The sequence below is a fragment of the Pelodiscus sinensis genome, chromosome 1 (genome assembly GCF_052426305.1).
Source record: "Pelodiscus sinensis isolate ZL-2025 chromosome 1, ASM5242630v1, whole genome shotgun sequence".
Taxonomy (NCBI): Eukaryota; Metazoa; Chordata; order Testudines; family Trionychidae; genus Pelodiscus; species Pelodiscus sinensis.
In genome coordinates, this window is record NC_143052.1 from 359,963,125 (window position 1) to 359,981,236 (window position 18,112).

An 18,112-nucleotide genomic window follows, 5' to 3' on the forward strand; every position below is an offset into this window, starting at 1 on the left:
GCTATGATCTGATCCTAGTGCCCTAGAAGGTAACAGAAGGTCTGTGTGGGCCTGCCTATGACTGAGCGGCCAGCTATCAGAGACTGCAGTTTGTTCTCTTTTTTTCAAACTCTCCAGTGGTAAAAGAGCTTATGGGACCCCTCTGGAAGAAGTTCCAAAGTGCATCTTCCTGGGTTCAAGAAAAATGAAGGTTGTTGATTTTGCATGTTTCTTTGTTTTACCTGGGTGGTGGTAGGCTCTCTCCCAATGCGAGAGAATCTGTGACTTTGGGGAGGTTTTTCAAACAGAAGCCTTTAGAGGAAAGGTATTTTAAGGTCCCTTGCAGGCTCTCTCCATCTGCGCTCAGAGTGCCAGAGCGGGCAACAGCCCTGACAGATGTGTTCTTTATCCATAATTGCGGAGAAGGAGGCAGTCAGGTCACCTGCAGAGATGAAATGGGCTTTCCAGCCCATTAGCAGTGAAGGAGAATAATAGACCCTGAGTATTGAACCCCAGAGTTACGCGGTCGCTGAAGAATAACACATCTCCTTCGGCACCAGAGTGCACTATGAGGAAGAATCAAATCCACATATAAAAAAAGACAACTACCGAATAGTTGTGTGTTCAAAATAAAGTCTTTTTAAAAGGGCAGGTTTTGGGGAACAGATTTGACCGGCTTAGGAAACAATAGAAAACCTTGTTTGGGATTAGCTGAAAAAAAATAACCCCCAGAGCAAGGTCAAATCAACCTGATTTCACCCTTTAATGAGAGGACATGTTTGACCAATAGAGGAAAGTGCCCACATGCAACAGACAGATCTCTCTGAGGCATTTGATTTTCTAGGGGAAAATGTTCAGATAAATGAATACATCCCATATTAGTAGCACACACATTGCAGGGACTAAAAACTGGCTCATTGACAGCCCTTACACAGCTTTTTGTCCATCGGCCACTGGCAGTGTGTGGGTTATTCACAGCGGGGTCTGCAGGTACCAGTTCTAGGCTTGGTGTCATTGAACATTTTCATCAATGACCTGGAAGCAAATAGAAAATCCCAGCAAATACCATTTGCAGATGGACCAAAGACCGGGGAAGTGGTTGCAAGGAGGAGGCAAGGGCGGGCACAGCGATTGATCTGAAGCAATTGGTGACCTGGCCACGTACAAAGACACAGTCAAATGCAAAGTTGTCACCCAGGGGCTGGGAATGGGGCCCAGCCCACAGACTAGGGCTCTGTATTGTGGAATGCAGGGCCCCCGAAAAGAATGTAGTGATCACTATGCAAAACCATGGGATCGCGGGCTCCTTGGAAGCGTCAAGAGGGGCATGGTGAGCTGGAGTAAGAGGAAGGGTTTTACCTCTGCACGTGGCTTTGGTTACACTGATTGTGTCTAGTCTTCGGGTTCACATTTCAAAGGGATGTTGGAAAACTGGAAAGGGTGCTGAATCCCCTCTTCCCTCCCCACTGATTGGAGTCTGGAGAAAATGCCGGACAGCAAGAGATATAAAGAGTCTCGTATTTTTATCATAAACAGTAATACCGATCTCTTTAATCTAGTGGAGAAAGGCAGGGCACGCCCTAGTGAACGGAAGCTGAGCCAGACAAATTACAACTGGAAATGAGAGCCAAATGTTGAGCACTGATGGTGATTACCCCTTGGGACAACCTGTGAAAGGAGCTTGTGGAATCTCCATCTCCAGATGTCTTCAAACCCAGACTAGATGCTTTTCCAGCAGATCAGTGCAATGGCGTGGCTACACTTCAAAGGCTACAGAGCCTCTGCTTTTGTAATTCAGCATAGACACTTCTTATGGTGATGGCAGGGGCTCCCTTCTCAGAGCAGGTAATCCATGTCCCAGACAGATAGTAGCTAGGTCAATGGAGAAATGTGCATGTTGACCTCACTCTACATCTCCCGGGGCTCTGGATTTATTTGGTGTTTCAAAAAAGTCAAACCACAGAATTATAGAACTGGGAGGCTCCTTGAGAGGTCATCTAGTCCAGTCCTCTACACTCATGGCATGTAACACTTCATAACCTCATTCTTGTAGACCATCCCTGACAGGTGTCTGTCCAACCTGCTCTTAAGTATCTCCAGTGATGGAGATTCCACAACCTCCCTAAACAATTTATTCCAGTGTTTCACCACCCTGAAAGGTAAGATGTTTTTCCTAATGTCCAACCTAAACCTCCCTTGTTCTCCAGTACTTCTTGTCCTACTGTCAGAAGTTAGTACAAGAACGTTAAATTGAATGTCTGTGTGTAGATGGGCAAGTTTTTCCGCAAAAGCAAATGCTTTTGCGGAAAAACTTGCCAACTGTCTACACTGGCCGCTTGAATTTCCACAAGAACACTGACTTCCTACTGTCTGAAATCAGTGCTTCTTGTGGAAATACTATGTTGCTCCCGTTCGGGCTCCCGTTTTGCAAAAGCTTTTGCACAAAAGGGCCAGTGTAGACAGCTCAGATTTGTTTTGCGCAAAAAAGCCCCGATGGCAAAAATGGCGACTGGGGCTTTCTTATGCAAAACCGCGTCTAGATTGGCATGGACACTTTTCCGCAAAAGCGTCTGTGCCAATCTAGACGCTCTTTTCCGCAAATGCTTTTAACAGAAAACTTTTCCGGTAAAAGCATTTGCGGAAAATCCTGCCAGTCTAGACGTAGCATATGAGTTTGCAGGTCAGGGTAAAACATGACACTGCTCTAACTTGGCACAGGCTAGACCTCGGGAGGGTACTGAGTCGAATTTGGCTCACCGATCTATAGGGAGGATGCAGAGAAACTGGGAAGGATCCACAGGCAGGTGGGTTCCAAGCCTCCTGAGCAAGCTGAGGCAAGAGGATTGGTTTACTTTGGAAGGGAGGAGGTTGAGAGGGACATGATAGCAGACTGCAAATACATGAAAAGCTGCCGGGGAAGCAGGAGAAAAGAAAGATGGGGAAGTTCTCGCCTGCCCCAGAGCACAGAACAAGGGGCCAGGGCTTCAAATGGTAGCAGAGCAGATTGAGATAACATCTCAGGCAAAACTATAAGACCAAGAGGAGATTCATCAGCAGGTTGTGGAAGCTCCTTTCCTGGAGTTTCTGAAATCCGTCTGCAGTGGTTTAGACACAACACGTCCTGTGTTTTATTGTGGATTTAGAAGAATGTCGATGTATTTAGCACAGCAGTGTGATTTTGGACATTATTCTGAAATAACACAGTTCGCGTCTACACTACAAGCAGTTATTTCCACAGAACGTCAAACTGGAGGACTTCTTACTCTGACCCCTGTAACCCTCACTTCACGAGGCATAAGGGAAGTCGGAGGAAGAGTGCTCTAACTCGGACTTCTGGCTGTGCAGACAGCGCCAAAAGCCGAATGAAGCTACTTCGACTTGAGCTACACAATTGACCTAGCTCAAGTTGTACGGCTTATTTAGGCTTTAGACTTGCTGTGTAGACAGGCCCTTAGAAGAAATCTCAGGACAAATCTCCCCAGTGTAACAACAGGAGAGCCAAGGAACAGATGCCTGGGAGGGTTAGGGGATCTCCTTACATTTGAAGCGTTCCAAAGGAGACAGGGCGGATTAGCCAGCTCTCCAGGATGGATTAGCCAGAATTGCTGCACTGCTAACTCTTGTTTCCTTTGAACCCGTTAGCTGTGTGTTTTTCGCCTTCCTCTGTAGCATGGGGCATAGATCACGGCTGGAGGATTCTCTGCATCTTGGGGCCTTCAAAGTATTTGAAGGCTTCAATATCTGAGATCTAGGTGAGAGGATTATTCTAGGAGGGGTGGGTGAGATTCTGTGGCCTGCACTGTGCAGGGGGTCAGACTAGATGATCATAATGGTCCCGTCTGACCTTAAAGTCTATGAGTCTATGAGTATGATTGTTCAGTGTACAGTCCTAGTGTGGACCAAGTATGAGTCAAGCATAAGGTACGAAGCTCAGTACAGAGACAACTAGAAGGAATTCAAGGGCCCGGGTCCAGGAAGCCAAAGAGGATAATTTAATGCTCACTCCTGTTCTTACACCCTACGAATCTCTCCACACAGACAGTAGAGCCAGGATCTACATTCCTGAAAAGGGGGATGCTCAGTTCCACTGAAATCTCAACATGTGACCCCAATCACAGAAAGCGATTTCCGTGCTACACATTTGGTCTGTGGAACTCCTTGCTTCAGGGGAGCAAAGAGCATAGCGGGAAGGGATTCCCAAATGGATGGGCCAGTGCAGCTGGTGCAGGTGGCGCCACCATTAGCGAAGGCTGTGTGACCCCTTCTGTTAGGCAACACTACCTTAAGTGGCCAACAAGTCTGCCAAACTTTTTGCACTTTCCCACGCTGGGGCTGTGCTTTCGTTGGAATTGTTTGAATTATTTTTTGCAAGTTTCAGGCATGACAGTGCGGCCGACTTACCAGATCAAGCTAGGAAAACATTCCTGCGGATTCTGAGATAGTCTTATAATTGTCTGAGTGAGGAGTCCTCACACCTGCCTGCTTTAGTGCCAATAACAGTCAGATCACCACCCTCATGTTCACTGGCAGTGCCCTGCGACGCAGGAGGGGACAGTATCTGGGCAGTCACATACCACCGGCTCCTTGACTCTTTATCTGCTCTTATTGCCAGGGAATTTTACCTTCAAGGGGCTTGAGCAAAGTATGAGCCTCAGCAGAAGGATTTGGCCTTGTGCATATACTAAGACCTTTTAACCCAAAGGCTACACCATGCCAAAGACATGAGGCCACTTTGGCCCTGGGGGCCGTCATCCATGGGGCACAGCAAAGAGGGACATTTTGGTTAGTGATACAAGAGCACACTCCTCTCCTGAGCAGGGCCCTGGGATGTTTGTGGTTCTGCAGAGCGCAAAGGGCCCAGACCGACTCTGCCCCTCACACCCACGCTGCCCTGGCTCTGTGGAGCAGGGGAGCCCCTCAGCCAGAGCTGGTACCTGTGAGTGCTGAGAGGGACGTGTCTTCCCTGGGAGCCCCCCTCAGGCAGCCGCGTCCTGCTCCTCTCTCAGCCCAGCGTCTGCAGCAGCGTCCCGCGCCGAGCTGGCACAGGGCTGGGCACTGGTTATAACACAGCTCTAGGCCATCCCAGGGGCATTCACTCAGCCCTGGGGGAGCAGCAGCATCTGAATGTAACCAGGCTGCAGAGGAGCCTGTCGGTGCTTCTGTGCTAATTATCCAGCTTTTGGAATAAACAGTAATTAAGGGACCTCCCCAAAGGGAGAGGAGAACTCTCGGACTCTGGGCTGATTCAGAGAGGAATTGGCTGCTCCATGTTTTTGTGTATATGCAAAAATCATAGCTCATTAGTAGGAAAACGAGGCTAATGCCTGGCTCTCCCCAGGTCCTGACACTCTGTCAGTGCCCAGGGTGGGTAGACAGTCGAAAGACAGTTCTGGGGTCAGATGACTGAGGGGAGACATGATCATTCTCTGCAGGCACATGGGGCTGTCACTCAGGGTCTGTCTACACTACCCCCCTAGTTCAAACTAGGGTGGTTAATGTAGGCAACCGAAGTTGCAAATGAAGCCCGGGATTTAAATATCCCAGGCTTCGTTTGCATCTTGCCGGGTGCCGCCATTTCTAAAGCCCCAGTAGTTCGGACTCCGTGCCCTCATGGAGTAGGTAGCTCGGATTAGGCTCTCTAATCCGAACTACCGTTACTCCTCGTGGAACCAAAGCTCAGTAATTCTCATCATCACACCCTGTCTGAAGGATCTCCAATCCAACCAGTGAAGGAACATCGCTACAGAGAGGTTACCATGACACAGAGTGGCAAACAGAGGCCCGGGGAGATGTGACCAGGCCAAGACTAGACAGACAATAAGAGACAAGACAGAAGTCCTGATATACCTGCTTTAAACACCATCTCCTTGTCACTAACTAGGCACCAGCAGGAGGGAAATGGAGTCACGGTCTCCCATGGACGGTGCACCCAGGCAGAGCCCTCTGGATGGCAGCTACTGGCAGCTTTGTCAGATCTGAGGCATCATAGATGCTGCTCAATGGTCTCCGCCCCCTTGTCCCCTCCAGGTTCTTTGTCTCTTTGACCTTCTCGCATCTCCCTGTTAAATTCTTTGGTGCCTCCCCTTGGCTTTCCCCAGAACTCGAGTTCTCCACCTGATGGAGTCAGCCTGCCCTGAATCAGGCAGGGCCAGTTTGGGGACCAGGCAGAGGATTTGGGAGTCATTGCTCTTCTCGGTGTCATCCCATCTCTCTCCCTCCCCATCCCATGCACAAATGTTCAGCCAGGCCCCTTAAGCACCTTCCCAGAGATTCATCCGGGCAGCGCTCAGTTTCCAAGGAGGCTCCATTCCTTTGGGTTTGGCCACGGTGCTGCTGACGGTGTCGGAAGGGAGGGGCAGCGCCCCAGGTACTGTGGACAAAGATGCACTGATCCCGTGATGTGTGTGAGGCTGAGGTGTGACCAACAGAAATCACAGGCAATTCTCCCTGAACAAAGCACGTGAGAGGGACATTTTCAGGGGCTGTGAAGGGTCAGGGTTACCAATGCAGTCATTCAGGACAGCAATATAGTCAATTCAGGGTTCGTGGGTGTGGCGCCCTGGCCAGACTCCTGCTCCATCAGGGATGATAAACGTTTGGCTGCATGCATTTGGGTTTGCTTTCGTAGTCTCCTGACAGTTCTGCACAGAGAGCCAGCATCATAGACTTCACCAGAGCCCCCAAAGACCACAGACTCAGATAAGATACGAAGGCACCGAGTCAGGTTTATCATAGCACGAAGCACATGTCTAGTAGTTGGCCAGATGGCCTCTGAGCCCTTATGTATTTGTACCCGGGACAATGGACATGGCTCAATCGATAGTCTGGATTTCACTATTGCCCCCTAGGCTGGACAAAGGGTTAAGTCGAGCTGCCTTGACATTTCTGATCAGAAATGAACAATGTATGATACACACTGTCCATATCATCGTACGAGTTAATGACACGTTTGGTGCCCCCCTTGGACTTTCCTCCAAAGCCTTCACTGCCCCTTGTTCTGCTTTCACTCCTGTTGTTTCTGACTATTTTATCGTGTACTCAGTGGGGTGTCCCTGTCCTGTCCTGGTGAAGTGTACATACATGTTCCATGTGCTTCTATCCGTGCCAGCAGTTCTAGTACCGAGAGACACTGACTTGCAGGCAAACATCTGCTTGTGACACGGCCTGTCTGTGACTCTTAGTATAACTCTTGCTGACTTTGGCTCAGGCACCAGGCCCATGCGCCCGGCTCTTTCCTTGCCCTACATTGGGAAACAGGGGAAGTGTTATTTCATTTTCCTTTGCCTTGTACCTGGGCTTGCATTTCTCCCGGGGTACCTGCTAGGACACAGTGATTTCAGCACGTGGATGTGGTCTTGCATGAGAAGGATGCCTGATAGAAGAAGTGCACCCATTCTTAGCCCCATGCCTTCGATGTTCAGACCAGCCTCTGCACGTGAACCCAGAGGTGCCGCAGGTGCCTGCACAGCCCCAGTGACCCTCGGCAGCTCAAGCTGTAGGTCGGAGGAACAGGTCTCCATTCCAGCTGGATCGGCTCTGATGTAGCTAAAATACACCCTGTCCATCTCCTCTACCGCCCACCAGCACTGCCGCCTGGGGCCATGTCAGACCCACGCTGGAAGGAAACCACTTACCCTGCCTCCTGAGGGAAGGGGAGCCCCGTCAGGGGCAGGGATCCACCCAACAGCCCCAGGTGCTGAGTGTGGTGCATCTGAGAGGTGCCAGGAGGGCTGGGAGGCTCCCCCATGGCAGGGGTGTCAGTAGCTCCCATTGGACCCCACAGCAACTCATGACCGGCCCCAAGACAGCAGCAATTACCCCACCCAAAGGGCAAAGATGAAAAGTTCCTCAGTCCTGCCCAAGCCCCCTCCTCACTGTGCTGTGACATCTTGGCTCCCAGGCCACCCGAGCACCAGCCACCAGGCATCAGCCTGGCAGACAGGCCGGAGGGGCCCTCAGGTGGGAGCAGAAGCAGAGGCAGGGTCCCTCGCGCCTTCCCTGGGGAGCAGACCAGCTGTCCCCCCGCCCCAGAGCACCAGCAGCAACCAGGGCCTCCCCCGGCCATCAAGGTGGATGTGTGGAGGGGGGTCTAGCTCAGCAGGGTGCTCTTTGCCCAGCAGCAGCAGTAGCTCCACACAGACCGGAGAGAGGGCCTGTTGGAGTCTGGGGAATGAGCGGGCACAGGCCCACACAGCTGAAGGACCTTCCCCCGCCCTTGGGGTGGGCCCACTAAGCTCACAAACTCCAGCACATTTAGGAGGCACCAAAGGATGCACCAGGGACACATGAGACGGTGAAAGAGCCAAAAGGGAAAACAAAGAACCTGGAGGGGCCACAGAGCAGAGACCACTGGGCAGCTTCTGCTGCGCTTCAAAGGTGGCAAGGACGCCAGTAGCTGCCACCTAGAGGGCTCTGCCTGGCGCATGGACAGGGGAGTGGAGGGGGAGATCGGAAACGGGCCACACTAACAGAAACCTGCCGAAGCCCACCTCCTCGTCCTGGTTGAGCAGATGCTGAGGTAACTGGCTCGGTGGACGTGGGGAAGTCAGTGGATGTGATAGACCTTGACTTTAGCAAGGCTTTTGATACGGTCTCCCACAATATTCTTGCCAGCAAGTTAAGGGAATATGGATTGGATAAATGGACGGTAAGATGGATAGAAAGATGGCTAGAAGGCCGGGCCCAGCGGGTAGTGATCAACGGCTCGATGTCAGGATGGCGGTCGGTTTCTAGCGGAGTGCCCCAAGGTTCGGTTCTAGGACCGGTTTTGTTCAACATCTTTATTAATGACCTGGATGAGGGATGGATTGCACCCTCAGCAAGTTTGCGGATGACACTAAGCTGGGGGAGTGGTGGATACGCTGGAGGGCAGAGATAGGGTCCAGAGTGACTTAGACACATTGGAGGATTGGGCCACAAGAAATCTGATGAGGTTCAACAAGGACAAGTGCAGAGTCCTGCCCTTGGGACGGAAGAATCCCAAGTATTGGTACAGGCTGGGGACCGACTGGCTAAGTAGCAGTTCTGCAGAAAAGACCCTGGGGATTATAGTGGATGAGAAGCTGGATAGGAGTCAACAGGGTGCCCTTGTAGCCAAGACGGCTAATGACATATGAGGCTGAATAAGGAGAAGCATTGCCAGCAGATCTAGAGAAGAGATTATTCCCCTTTAATAGGTGAGGAAGCCCAGGGCACCAAATCCCTTGATGACCATGTCCACATCGGTGAGGTGGATGACTCTGCAGAGCAGCACTCTGTTGATGACCTTGACTACCTGCAGAGGGACAGACAAAACCACCTAGAGTCACTGGGGTGCCAGGGTGGCTGAGAGTGCTCCTTCCCCACTACTGCCCCGTGCCTCCTCCCCAGGAGCAACTCCCCCTGCAATCCTGGCCACCGAGGGCAGTCTGTAGTGCAGCTGGGACAGAACAAACCCTCCCATGGAGGGGACTTACACCCCCCCTCTTTTCCCTAGGGCAGCCCATCCTCTCCTGGCACACACATCCCCCGCCACAGTGGCCAGAGACTGCCATAGCTGCATGAGCACTGCTCTGATGGTGGATATCCTCACACCGAACTGGTTCCCCACGGATCGGTAGCTATCCGGTGTGGGGAGCTTCCAGAGGGCTTCTGGAGGGGAATGGCAGGCCTCATGTGCATGTCCCGTGACCGCAGAGCAGGGGCGAGCCACTCGCAGAGCACGAGGAAGGTGTCCCTCATCCTGAAGTTCTTGGTCCACAGTTGGTCTCCCCAGGCCAATGTGGTCCCTCCAGTCGCTGCTGGTGTCCAGACGCCAGATGCGGCAGGGCTTGCTGGCGGCCAGCCGCTGTTCCTCCACAGCCCCCAGGGGGGTCCAGAAGAGGACCAAGGGGTTGGGCTGCCACAGAAGCTGCCAGGAAGTCTCCAGCACTTGCTTCCAGGCTTGCAGCAAGACATCCAAAATGAGGACCAGAGTTCCCAGAGACAGTTCTGGCTCCATGGTGCCGAGAGCTGTGGTGTCCCGAGTCAGGGCAACCAAAGCAATCAGAGAAAAAAATGCTTTGCTGTCCCTCAGCAAGGTAGGCAAGCAAGCAGGAAAACCTGAGAACCGGCTGTCCAGGGGGGCCCTTTAAGCACAAGCCTCGCACAGAAGTCACACAAAGCAACTACTGACCTGATGCCCTGCTGGAACTGGTTTCAGCCGCCCTTAAATGCGATTCAGTGTCCAATCAGTGTGGACATGCGATTTCAAAATGTATTTTATGTGTAGACGCGTTATTTCAAAATAACACTGTAGTGTAGACACACCCTAAGTCCCAGCTGCAAAAAGCCCTGGCTGGGCTGATTGAGTGGGGGTTGGTCCTGCTTTGGGCAGGGAGCTGGAGAACTCCTGAGGTCTCTGACAGCTGGGATTCTGTGACTTCTGGACTCTGTCTGGCCTTGCCCAAGTCACATTGCCTCATGCCTCAGTTTACCACTGTGGTCACAGTGATGTCTTCATAGGGACTGTCCTTTGCTTTCTGTCACAGAGAGTATGACGGTTACTGATGAGAATTACTGAGCTCTGGCCTGTCGGTGACAGTCCCATGTGCCTGCAGAAAGTGATCACAGGGCACCCGGACCTGGGGAGACCTAGGAATGATCCCTAGTTTCCTTCCTAATCGACTATGATTGTTAAATACACAGAGCAGCCGATTCCTCCATTATTCAGCCCAGAGCCCAGGAGTTCTCCTCCCTTTGGGAAGGACCTTAATGGCTGTTTACTCCTAAAATTGGATAACGAGCACAGAAGCACTAACAAGCTTTTCTCCAGCATATTCATCCAGATCCCTCTTCTCCCTGAAGCTGAGCGAACCCCCCTGGGACAGCCCAGAGCTGAGTTATAACCAGTGCCCAGCCCTGTGCTGGCTCTCGGTGCGGGACGCTGCTGCAGACACTGGGCTGAGAGAGGTGGGGACGCGGCTGCCTGAGGGGGGTTCCCAGGGAAGACACGTCTCTCTCAGCACTCACAGGTACCAGCTCTGGCTGAGGGGCTCCCCTGCTCCACAGCCCCAGGGCAGCGTGGGTGTGAGGGGCAGAGTCGGTCTGGGGCCCTTTGCGCTCTGCAGAGCCACGAAACTTCCCAGAGCCCTACGCAGGGAGGAGTTTGCTCCTTCGTCACTGGCCAAAATGTTGCTCTTTGCTGTGTCCCCGGTCGATAGCGCCAGGTCCAAGGTGGCTGCACGTCACTGGCACAGGGGATCTGTCGGGATAAAAGGTTTTAGTGGGTGTACAATACAAAGCCAAATCCTGCTGCAATGACCCCTACTTTGCTCAGCCCCACTGAGAGAATACCGGTGTTTGGGGACTGGTTCTGTTTGGGGACTGGTTCTGTTCTGTCATAAACGGTTCAGATGATGGCACAGAGAGGACACTTATTAAGTTTGCAGATGATCCCAAGCTGAGAGGGGCTGTGAGTGCTTCGGAGGATAGGGTCATCATTCAAACTGATCTGGACAAACTGGAGAAATGATCGGAGGTAAATTGGATGAAGTTTAATAACGACAAATGGAAAGTGCTCCACTTAGGAAGAAGCAAGCAGTTTCACACAGAGAACGGGAAGATCAGAGAAGAGCAACAAGAATGATGAAAGGACTAGAGAACATGAGCCATAAGGGAAGACTGAAAGAATTGGGCTTGTTTAGTTTGGAAAGGAGAAGACTGAGGGGGGACATGATAGCGGTTTTCAGGTATCTAAAATGGTGCTACAGGGAGGAGGAGGGGAAATTGTTCTCCTTGGCCTCTGAGGATAGAACAGGAAGCAATGGGCTTAAACTGCAGCAAGGGAGGTTTAGGTTGGACATTAGGAAAAAGTTCCTACCTGTCAGGGTGGTCAAAGGGGAGTGCAGCGGCGGTCAAAAAGGCAAATAGGATGCTAGGAATTATTAGGAAAGGGATAGAAAATAAGACCCAGAATATCTTACTGCCCCTGTATAAAACTATGGTATGCCCACATCTCGAATACTGTGCACAGATGTGGTCTCCTCACCTCAAAAAAGATATTTTGGCCTTGGAAAGGGTTCAGAAAAGGGCAACTAAAATGATTAGGGGTTTGGAACGGGTCCCATATGAGGAGAGGATAAAGAGACTGGGACTTTTCAGTTTAGAAAAGAGGAGACTGAGGGGGGATATGATAGAGGTCTATAAAATCATGAGTGGTGTGGAGAGGGCCGATAAAGAAAAGTTATTTATTAGTTCCTATAATAGAAGAACTAGAGGACACCAAATGAAATTAATGGGGAGCAGGTTTAACTCTAATAAAAGAAAGTTCTTCTTCACACAGCGTGTAGTCAACCTGTGGAACTCCTTGCCAGAGGAGGCTGTGAAGGCTAGGATTATAACAGAGTTTAAAGAGAAGCTGGATAAATTCATGGAGGTTAGGTCCATAAAAGGCTATTAGCCAGGGGATAAAATGGTGTCCTTGGCCTCTGTCTGTCAGAGGCTGGAGAGGGATGGCAGGAGACAAATCGCTCGATCATTGTCTTCAGTCCACCCTCTCTGGGGCACCTGGTGCTGGCCACTGTTGGCAGACAGGATACTGGGCTAGATGGACCTTTGGTCTGACCCAGTACGGCCGTTCTTATGTTCTTATGTTCAAACACTGGAATAAATTACCTAAGGGGGTTCTGGAATCTCCATCATTCGAGCATGATGGACAGACACCTGGCAGGGATGATCTGGGTGCATGGTCCTGCCATGAGGAAGGGGACTGGACTCAGTGACTCTCGAGGGCCCTGCCAATTCTAGTGTTCTACAATTCTATCCCTTTGCAGGAAGGGCTGAGCAAAGCCCTCGGCAGCCAGCGGGGTGTGAATGCCCAGACCCCGCTCCCCTCCTGCATCCCAGGGCTCGGCGTTAGGGAGGCAGCTGAGATCTGACTTGTGTCTGCTCCGGGGCAGGCAGGCGCGAAGACACCTCGCTGGAGGAACCATGCCCTCGTTTCAAGTGCAGCAAGAGGCACTTCCCAGCTTCAAATTTGGTCGACCCGCCCTGCCCCAAACTCGCAAACCTGATTCTAGCGGCCGTGCAGCTCCAGTGCAGGAAATCGCAGCACAAAGGCGAGTTGGGCCAACGCGTCGGCCCTGGACGAGGAGTTCCGCCAGAGGCGGGTGTCAGACCCGACACTCACGGCCGGGTCCAGCCCCCGCAGCAATGGCCCCACCCAACCCGCTGAGCTCTTAGTGCAAACATTGCCCCGAGCCCCAGGCCAAGCGGGGTTTGCGGGGATCCATTTCCTGGACCAGTGTCACATTGGCGGCGTCCCGTGGAATTGACTGTTCCCTTTCCCGCGTGTCGTGAGACCCAGGCAATGCAAACCCAGCTCTGCGGCCTGCAGTGGGAGACTCGTAGGGTTTAAGAGTGGGACTGAGCATTCGATTATCCAGTCCGATTTCCCGCACACAGGCAAGTACGTCCCTCCCTCCCAGCCCACCCTAGGATTGTGCACTGAAGAATCGCAGGGCTACATGTGAAAAGGGAAGAGTTAGTCTCACCCCCTGCCAGATACAGGGCACTTTGAGTCTAAGCTCTCTCGACAGAGGGCTCCCAGCCCCCTTTCCGTAACTCCAGGGAAGGAGCGTCCACCACCCCTAGGAATTGGCTCCAGTCTCCACCTTTTCTTACAGTTTCACCTAAGTCTGTGCTGCTGCCGTATGAAGCCCAGCCCCTTGTCCTGCACGCTGGGGCAGGAGAGAACTTCCCCGTCTTTCTAGTGACAGAACGACTTTTCTCCTACTTCCCCGGCAGCTTTTCATGGAGTTGCAGTCGGCTCCCATGTCCCCTCAACCTCCTCCCTCCCAAAGTAACCGAAACCTCCTGCCTCAGCTTGCTCAGAGGGCTTGGAACCCACCTGCCTGTGGATCCTTTCCAGATTCTCTGCATCCTCCCTACAGAGCCGTGAGCCAAATTCGAGTCAGAACCCCCCTGGGGTCTAGCCCACGCTGAGTAGAGCTGAGTAATAATTTACCTGCAAACTCATACACCTGAGCATCCTCATACAACTTCTGACAGGGGCACAAGAAGTACTGGAGAACAAGGGAGGTTTAGGTTGGACATTAGGAAAAACATCCTACCTTTCAGGGTGGTTAAACCCAGGAATGAATTGCCTATGGGGGTTGTGGATTCAAACTCACTGGAGATTTTTAAGGGCAGATTAGATAGAAATCTATCAGGGAAGTTCTAGATAGGAATGAGGTCTGTTCTGAGAGCAGAGGAGTGGACTAGATGACCTCTTGAGGATCCTTTGTGACAGAACTGTCATTGGTGTAGGAAGTGTCTACCCTGAAGTACAAATGCGGAGCTTCTGCAGCTTCTAGCTATAACATAAGGACATAACATAAGAACGGCCGTACCGTGTCAGACCAAAGGTCCATCTAGCCCAGTAGCTTGTCTGCCGACAGTGGCCAGCACCAGGTGCCCCAGAGAGGGTGGACCGAAGACAATGATGAAGCGATTTGTCTCCTGCCATCCCTCTCCGGCCTCTGACAAACAGAGGCCAAGGACACCATTTTATCCCCTGGCCAATAGCCTTTTATGGACCTAACCTCCATGAAATTATCTAGCTTCTCTTTAAACTCTATTATAGTCCTAGCCTTCACAGCCTCCTCTGGCAAGGAGTTCCACAGGTTGACTACACGCTGTGTGAAGAAGAACTTTCTTTTATTCGTTTTAAACCTGCTACCCATTAATTTCATTTGGTGTCCTCTAGTTCTTCTATTTAGGGAACTAATAAATAACTTTTCTTTATTCACCCTCTCCCCCTTGCACTGATCTGCCAGAAAAGCATCCAGTCTGGACTTGGAACCATGGGGAGTTGGAGTTCATTGTTTCTCCCAAGCATTGATCACCATCAGTGCTCAAAATTCGGGCCTCATTTCCGGTTGTAATTTGCCTGGTTTCAACCTCACTAGGGCGTGTCCTGCCTTTTCCCACCAGATTACAAGAATTATTACAGCTCGGCCCTCCCCAGGCCGGCACCCTCGGGGCCTTCCCAGTCCCATGTGAGGGAGGTCACTGGACCAAGCGAGGTTAATTTGCAACCCTCTGCTGACGGACGCTGGGCTCTCCCAGGCTCCATCAGCCAACCCAGCCAGGTTGCTCTCCGGGCTTCGCACCTCCACCCAGCTACAGTGCTGCCCCTGGTGCCCGTCTGGCTCCTTCATAGACACCAGGCTCCATAGCCCAGCTGAGTACCACTGCTGCTCTGGCCCTGGCTGCAGGCTCTGCTCCCCAGGCTGCTACAGCTGTCGGTCCAACCCCGGGTGCCAGGCTTCCGGCTCTTCTGCAAGATGCCAGCCCGCCGTCCCACTCCCAGCCACCAGACCCCACACCAGGGCTGTCAGGGCCAGGCGCTCTCCGGGGCCTGACTCTCCTCTGTACGGTTCTCCCTTCCTTACTGCCTCTCCCAGCTACACAGCCCCGGACTTTTCCCTCTGCCCTCATGGAGGAGTCACCCCATTCCCAGAACTTGTCTTGGAAACCCCCTTTCAGTCTGCTCTGTCCCCTCTGGAGACATGGAAAACAGACAGCGCCTCTGCCCAGAGCAGGTGATTCTCTGCCCCCTTCCTCAGGCATCCAGACATCGCTGTGGGTCGGGCGCTGTGCGGAGGCGCAGGCGCTGCTGTTGAGCTTCTGTGCGTGGTGCTCGGGTCTTTCTCCTGAGATGAGGTCTAGTCTGGATGTTTCTCCCAGCACACGTCTTCCCCACAGCTTTGGGGTTTCCTCTCAGATTTCAAGCAGCTTGGTGAATGGGAAAGTCGCTGCCACGTGGGCCGCCTGGCCTGGGCTGCAGGAAGGTGGCCGGTGTTCACCCAATAGATTGGGAGCTTCCCCACATCACACCATGGCATGTCATTGACACGGGGGGCACCGTGGGGTGTGGAATTGGCATTAGCAGGGTCAGTGTTTCCTAATTCATTTCTCTGATTAATGCACAAGCCATTGGTCACGGCGTGAGGTATGAGCAACCTGCTTCGGCCTGAGAACAGCCTGCGCTCAGTCATGTCGTGTCTCACATGAACGTTGTCTCTCCATCCAGGCATTGGGTCTGTGACCATCTCCCTGCACCCTCGGCACATGGTATAACTCAGGGATCGCACGGCACATGCTGAAGTCCCCGTTCTGCCTCCGAGTTGGACACCTTCTCCTCTACTCCATGCCAGACTCCAACACAACCCACTTCACCGGCAACCCCTCCACCTTCATCCTGCAGGGCATCCCTGGCCTGGAGGCTGCCCATGTCTGGATCGCCATCCCCTTCTGCATCATGTATGCCATAGCCATCTTGGGGAACGTCGCCATCCTCTTCGTCGTCAAGAAGGAGCCAACACTCCACGAGCCCATGTACTATTTCCTCTGCATGCTGGCTCTTGCCGACCTGGTCCTGTCTACATGCACCATGCCCAAAATGTTGAGCCTCTTCTGGTTCAATTCCAGGGAGATCGATTTCAGAGCCTGCCTAACCCAGATGTTCTTCATTATCTGTTTCTCAGGAATCGAGTCTGGGATTTTGGTGGCCATGGCTTTCGATCGCTACGTGGCCATTTGCCATCCCCTGAGACATTCCACCATCTTGACGAACACAGTAGTGGCCAGGATTGCCCTGGCTGTGGTGCTGCGTGGTACTATAGTCTCACTGCCCTACCCCTTGCTGGCGAGGCAGTGGCCGTATTGCAGAACAAACCTCATCCCTGAGCCGGTCTGCGCACACATCGCCGTGGTGAAGCTGGCCTGTGCTGACACCAGTGTCAGTAGCTCCTACGGCCTCTTTGGGTTTTTCTGTGTAAATGGTCTGGATGTGATTTTCATTGCCATGTCCTACACCCAGATCCTCAGGGCCATCTTCCGCCTCCCCACCAAGGACGCCCGGCTCAAGACTTTTGGGACCTGTGGCTCCCACCTCTGTGTGATCATTATCTTTTACATCCCTGGTTTCTCCTCCTCCCTCACCAGCCGGTTTGCACAGAACGTGCCCCCATACTTCTATGTTCTTATCGGCAAGATGTACCTTTTTGTCACCCCCATGATAAATCCCATCATCTATGGGGTGCGGACCAAACAGATCTGGGAGCGCCTGCTCCGGCTCTTTACCCCTAAAGGGAACTAGCATTTTCTCCTAGGGCCCTGGCTGTGAGACTGAGCTTCATGCAGAGCTGGCTGGTGACGGGTAACTGGGCCCCTTTCCCTGAAACACAAACTGGGGAAGCAAAAAGACATTTTCCCCAGACCCCACTTATTTCTCCAAGCCCCTCCCCGTATCCCACCTACTCTAGTGGAACCCAGCCGCCCCTCTCAATGCCTCCACCATCACCCTGGCCTTGTCCCTGCCTTTTATACCCTTCTCACCCATCATTCCACGGACCTTCTCCACCTCCAGCCCTGCCCCCACTGGGCTCCCTGAAGGAAGAAGGTGGCCCTGGCGGAACAGGGTCAGTTTCGGGTTTTATGACTCGCTGCCTCCCTGCTGCCTTGCAGGAGCCATACAGAACAGATCCCCTTCAAGATACAGATTGAAACACAAATCCAAGGCCTTGGGCACAGAATCTGGCAGGACACAGTGGCCAGAACAGCCTGACCAGAAAAGGCCTAGATGCGTGGAAACCTGATGATCTCACTTGTCATTGAAGGACCTTTCAGTGGCCCTGTAGATAGAACCATCTTTCTGCAGCATCTCAGCACAGAGCGGACATGGCAAGGAAGGAGCCCTCCCAGCAGAGGGTGCAGGATGAGGAGGGGTTGGGCTAACTTGTGCAACACACGGAGACCAGAGGAGCCAGAAGACGCTGGGGCAGGAGATGGGTTGCCTCAGGACTGCAGGAGGTCTGGGGACAGGGCTATGGCTGTAGCAGAAACAGGCTCTGGCCGGAGGACATGCAGGAAGTGAACCCTCAATGCTCTATGGGGTTCTGGTCCCATCCCAAAGTGGCTCCAGAGCCTGTGGAGAGAGGTATCAGAGGGGTGGCCGTGTTAGTCTGAATCTGCAAGAACAACGAAAAGTCCTTTGGCACCTTATAGACTTACAGATGTATTGGAGCATGAGCGTTCGTGGGCAAAGACCCACTTTGTTAGATGCATGTAGTGTAAATTCTAGAGGCAGATATAAATATACAGGCATAAG

The 18,112-nt window shown here is 52.4% G+C and overlaps 1 protein-coding gene across 1 annotated transcript; it reads left to right on the forward strand.

Annotated features, from left to right (window-relative positions):
- The first annotated feature begins 16,099 nt into the window (after positions 1 to 16,099).
- LOC102462742 (olfactory receptor 52E4-like) lies at positions 16,100 to 17,101 on the forward strand. The gene has a single exon (XM_075906621.2). The coding sequence runs from the start codon at positions 16,100 to 16,102 to the stop codon at positions 17,099 to 17,101; it is 1,002 nt and encodes a 333-aa protein (XP_075762736.2).
- The last annotated feature ends 1,011 nt before the right edge of the window (positions 17,102 to 18,112 follow it).

What these genes read in the sequence shown, in the direction of transcription:
- LOC102462742 (XM_075906621.2), top strand. Translation starts at nt 16,100, where the DNA reads ATGCTGAAGTCCCCGTTCTGCCTCCGAGTTGGACACCTTCTCCTCTAC.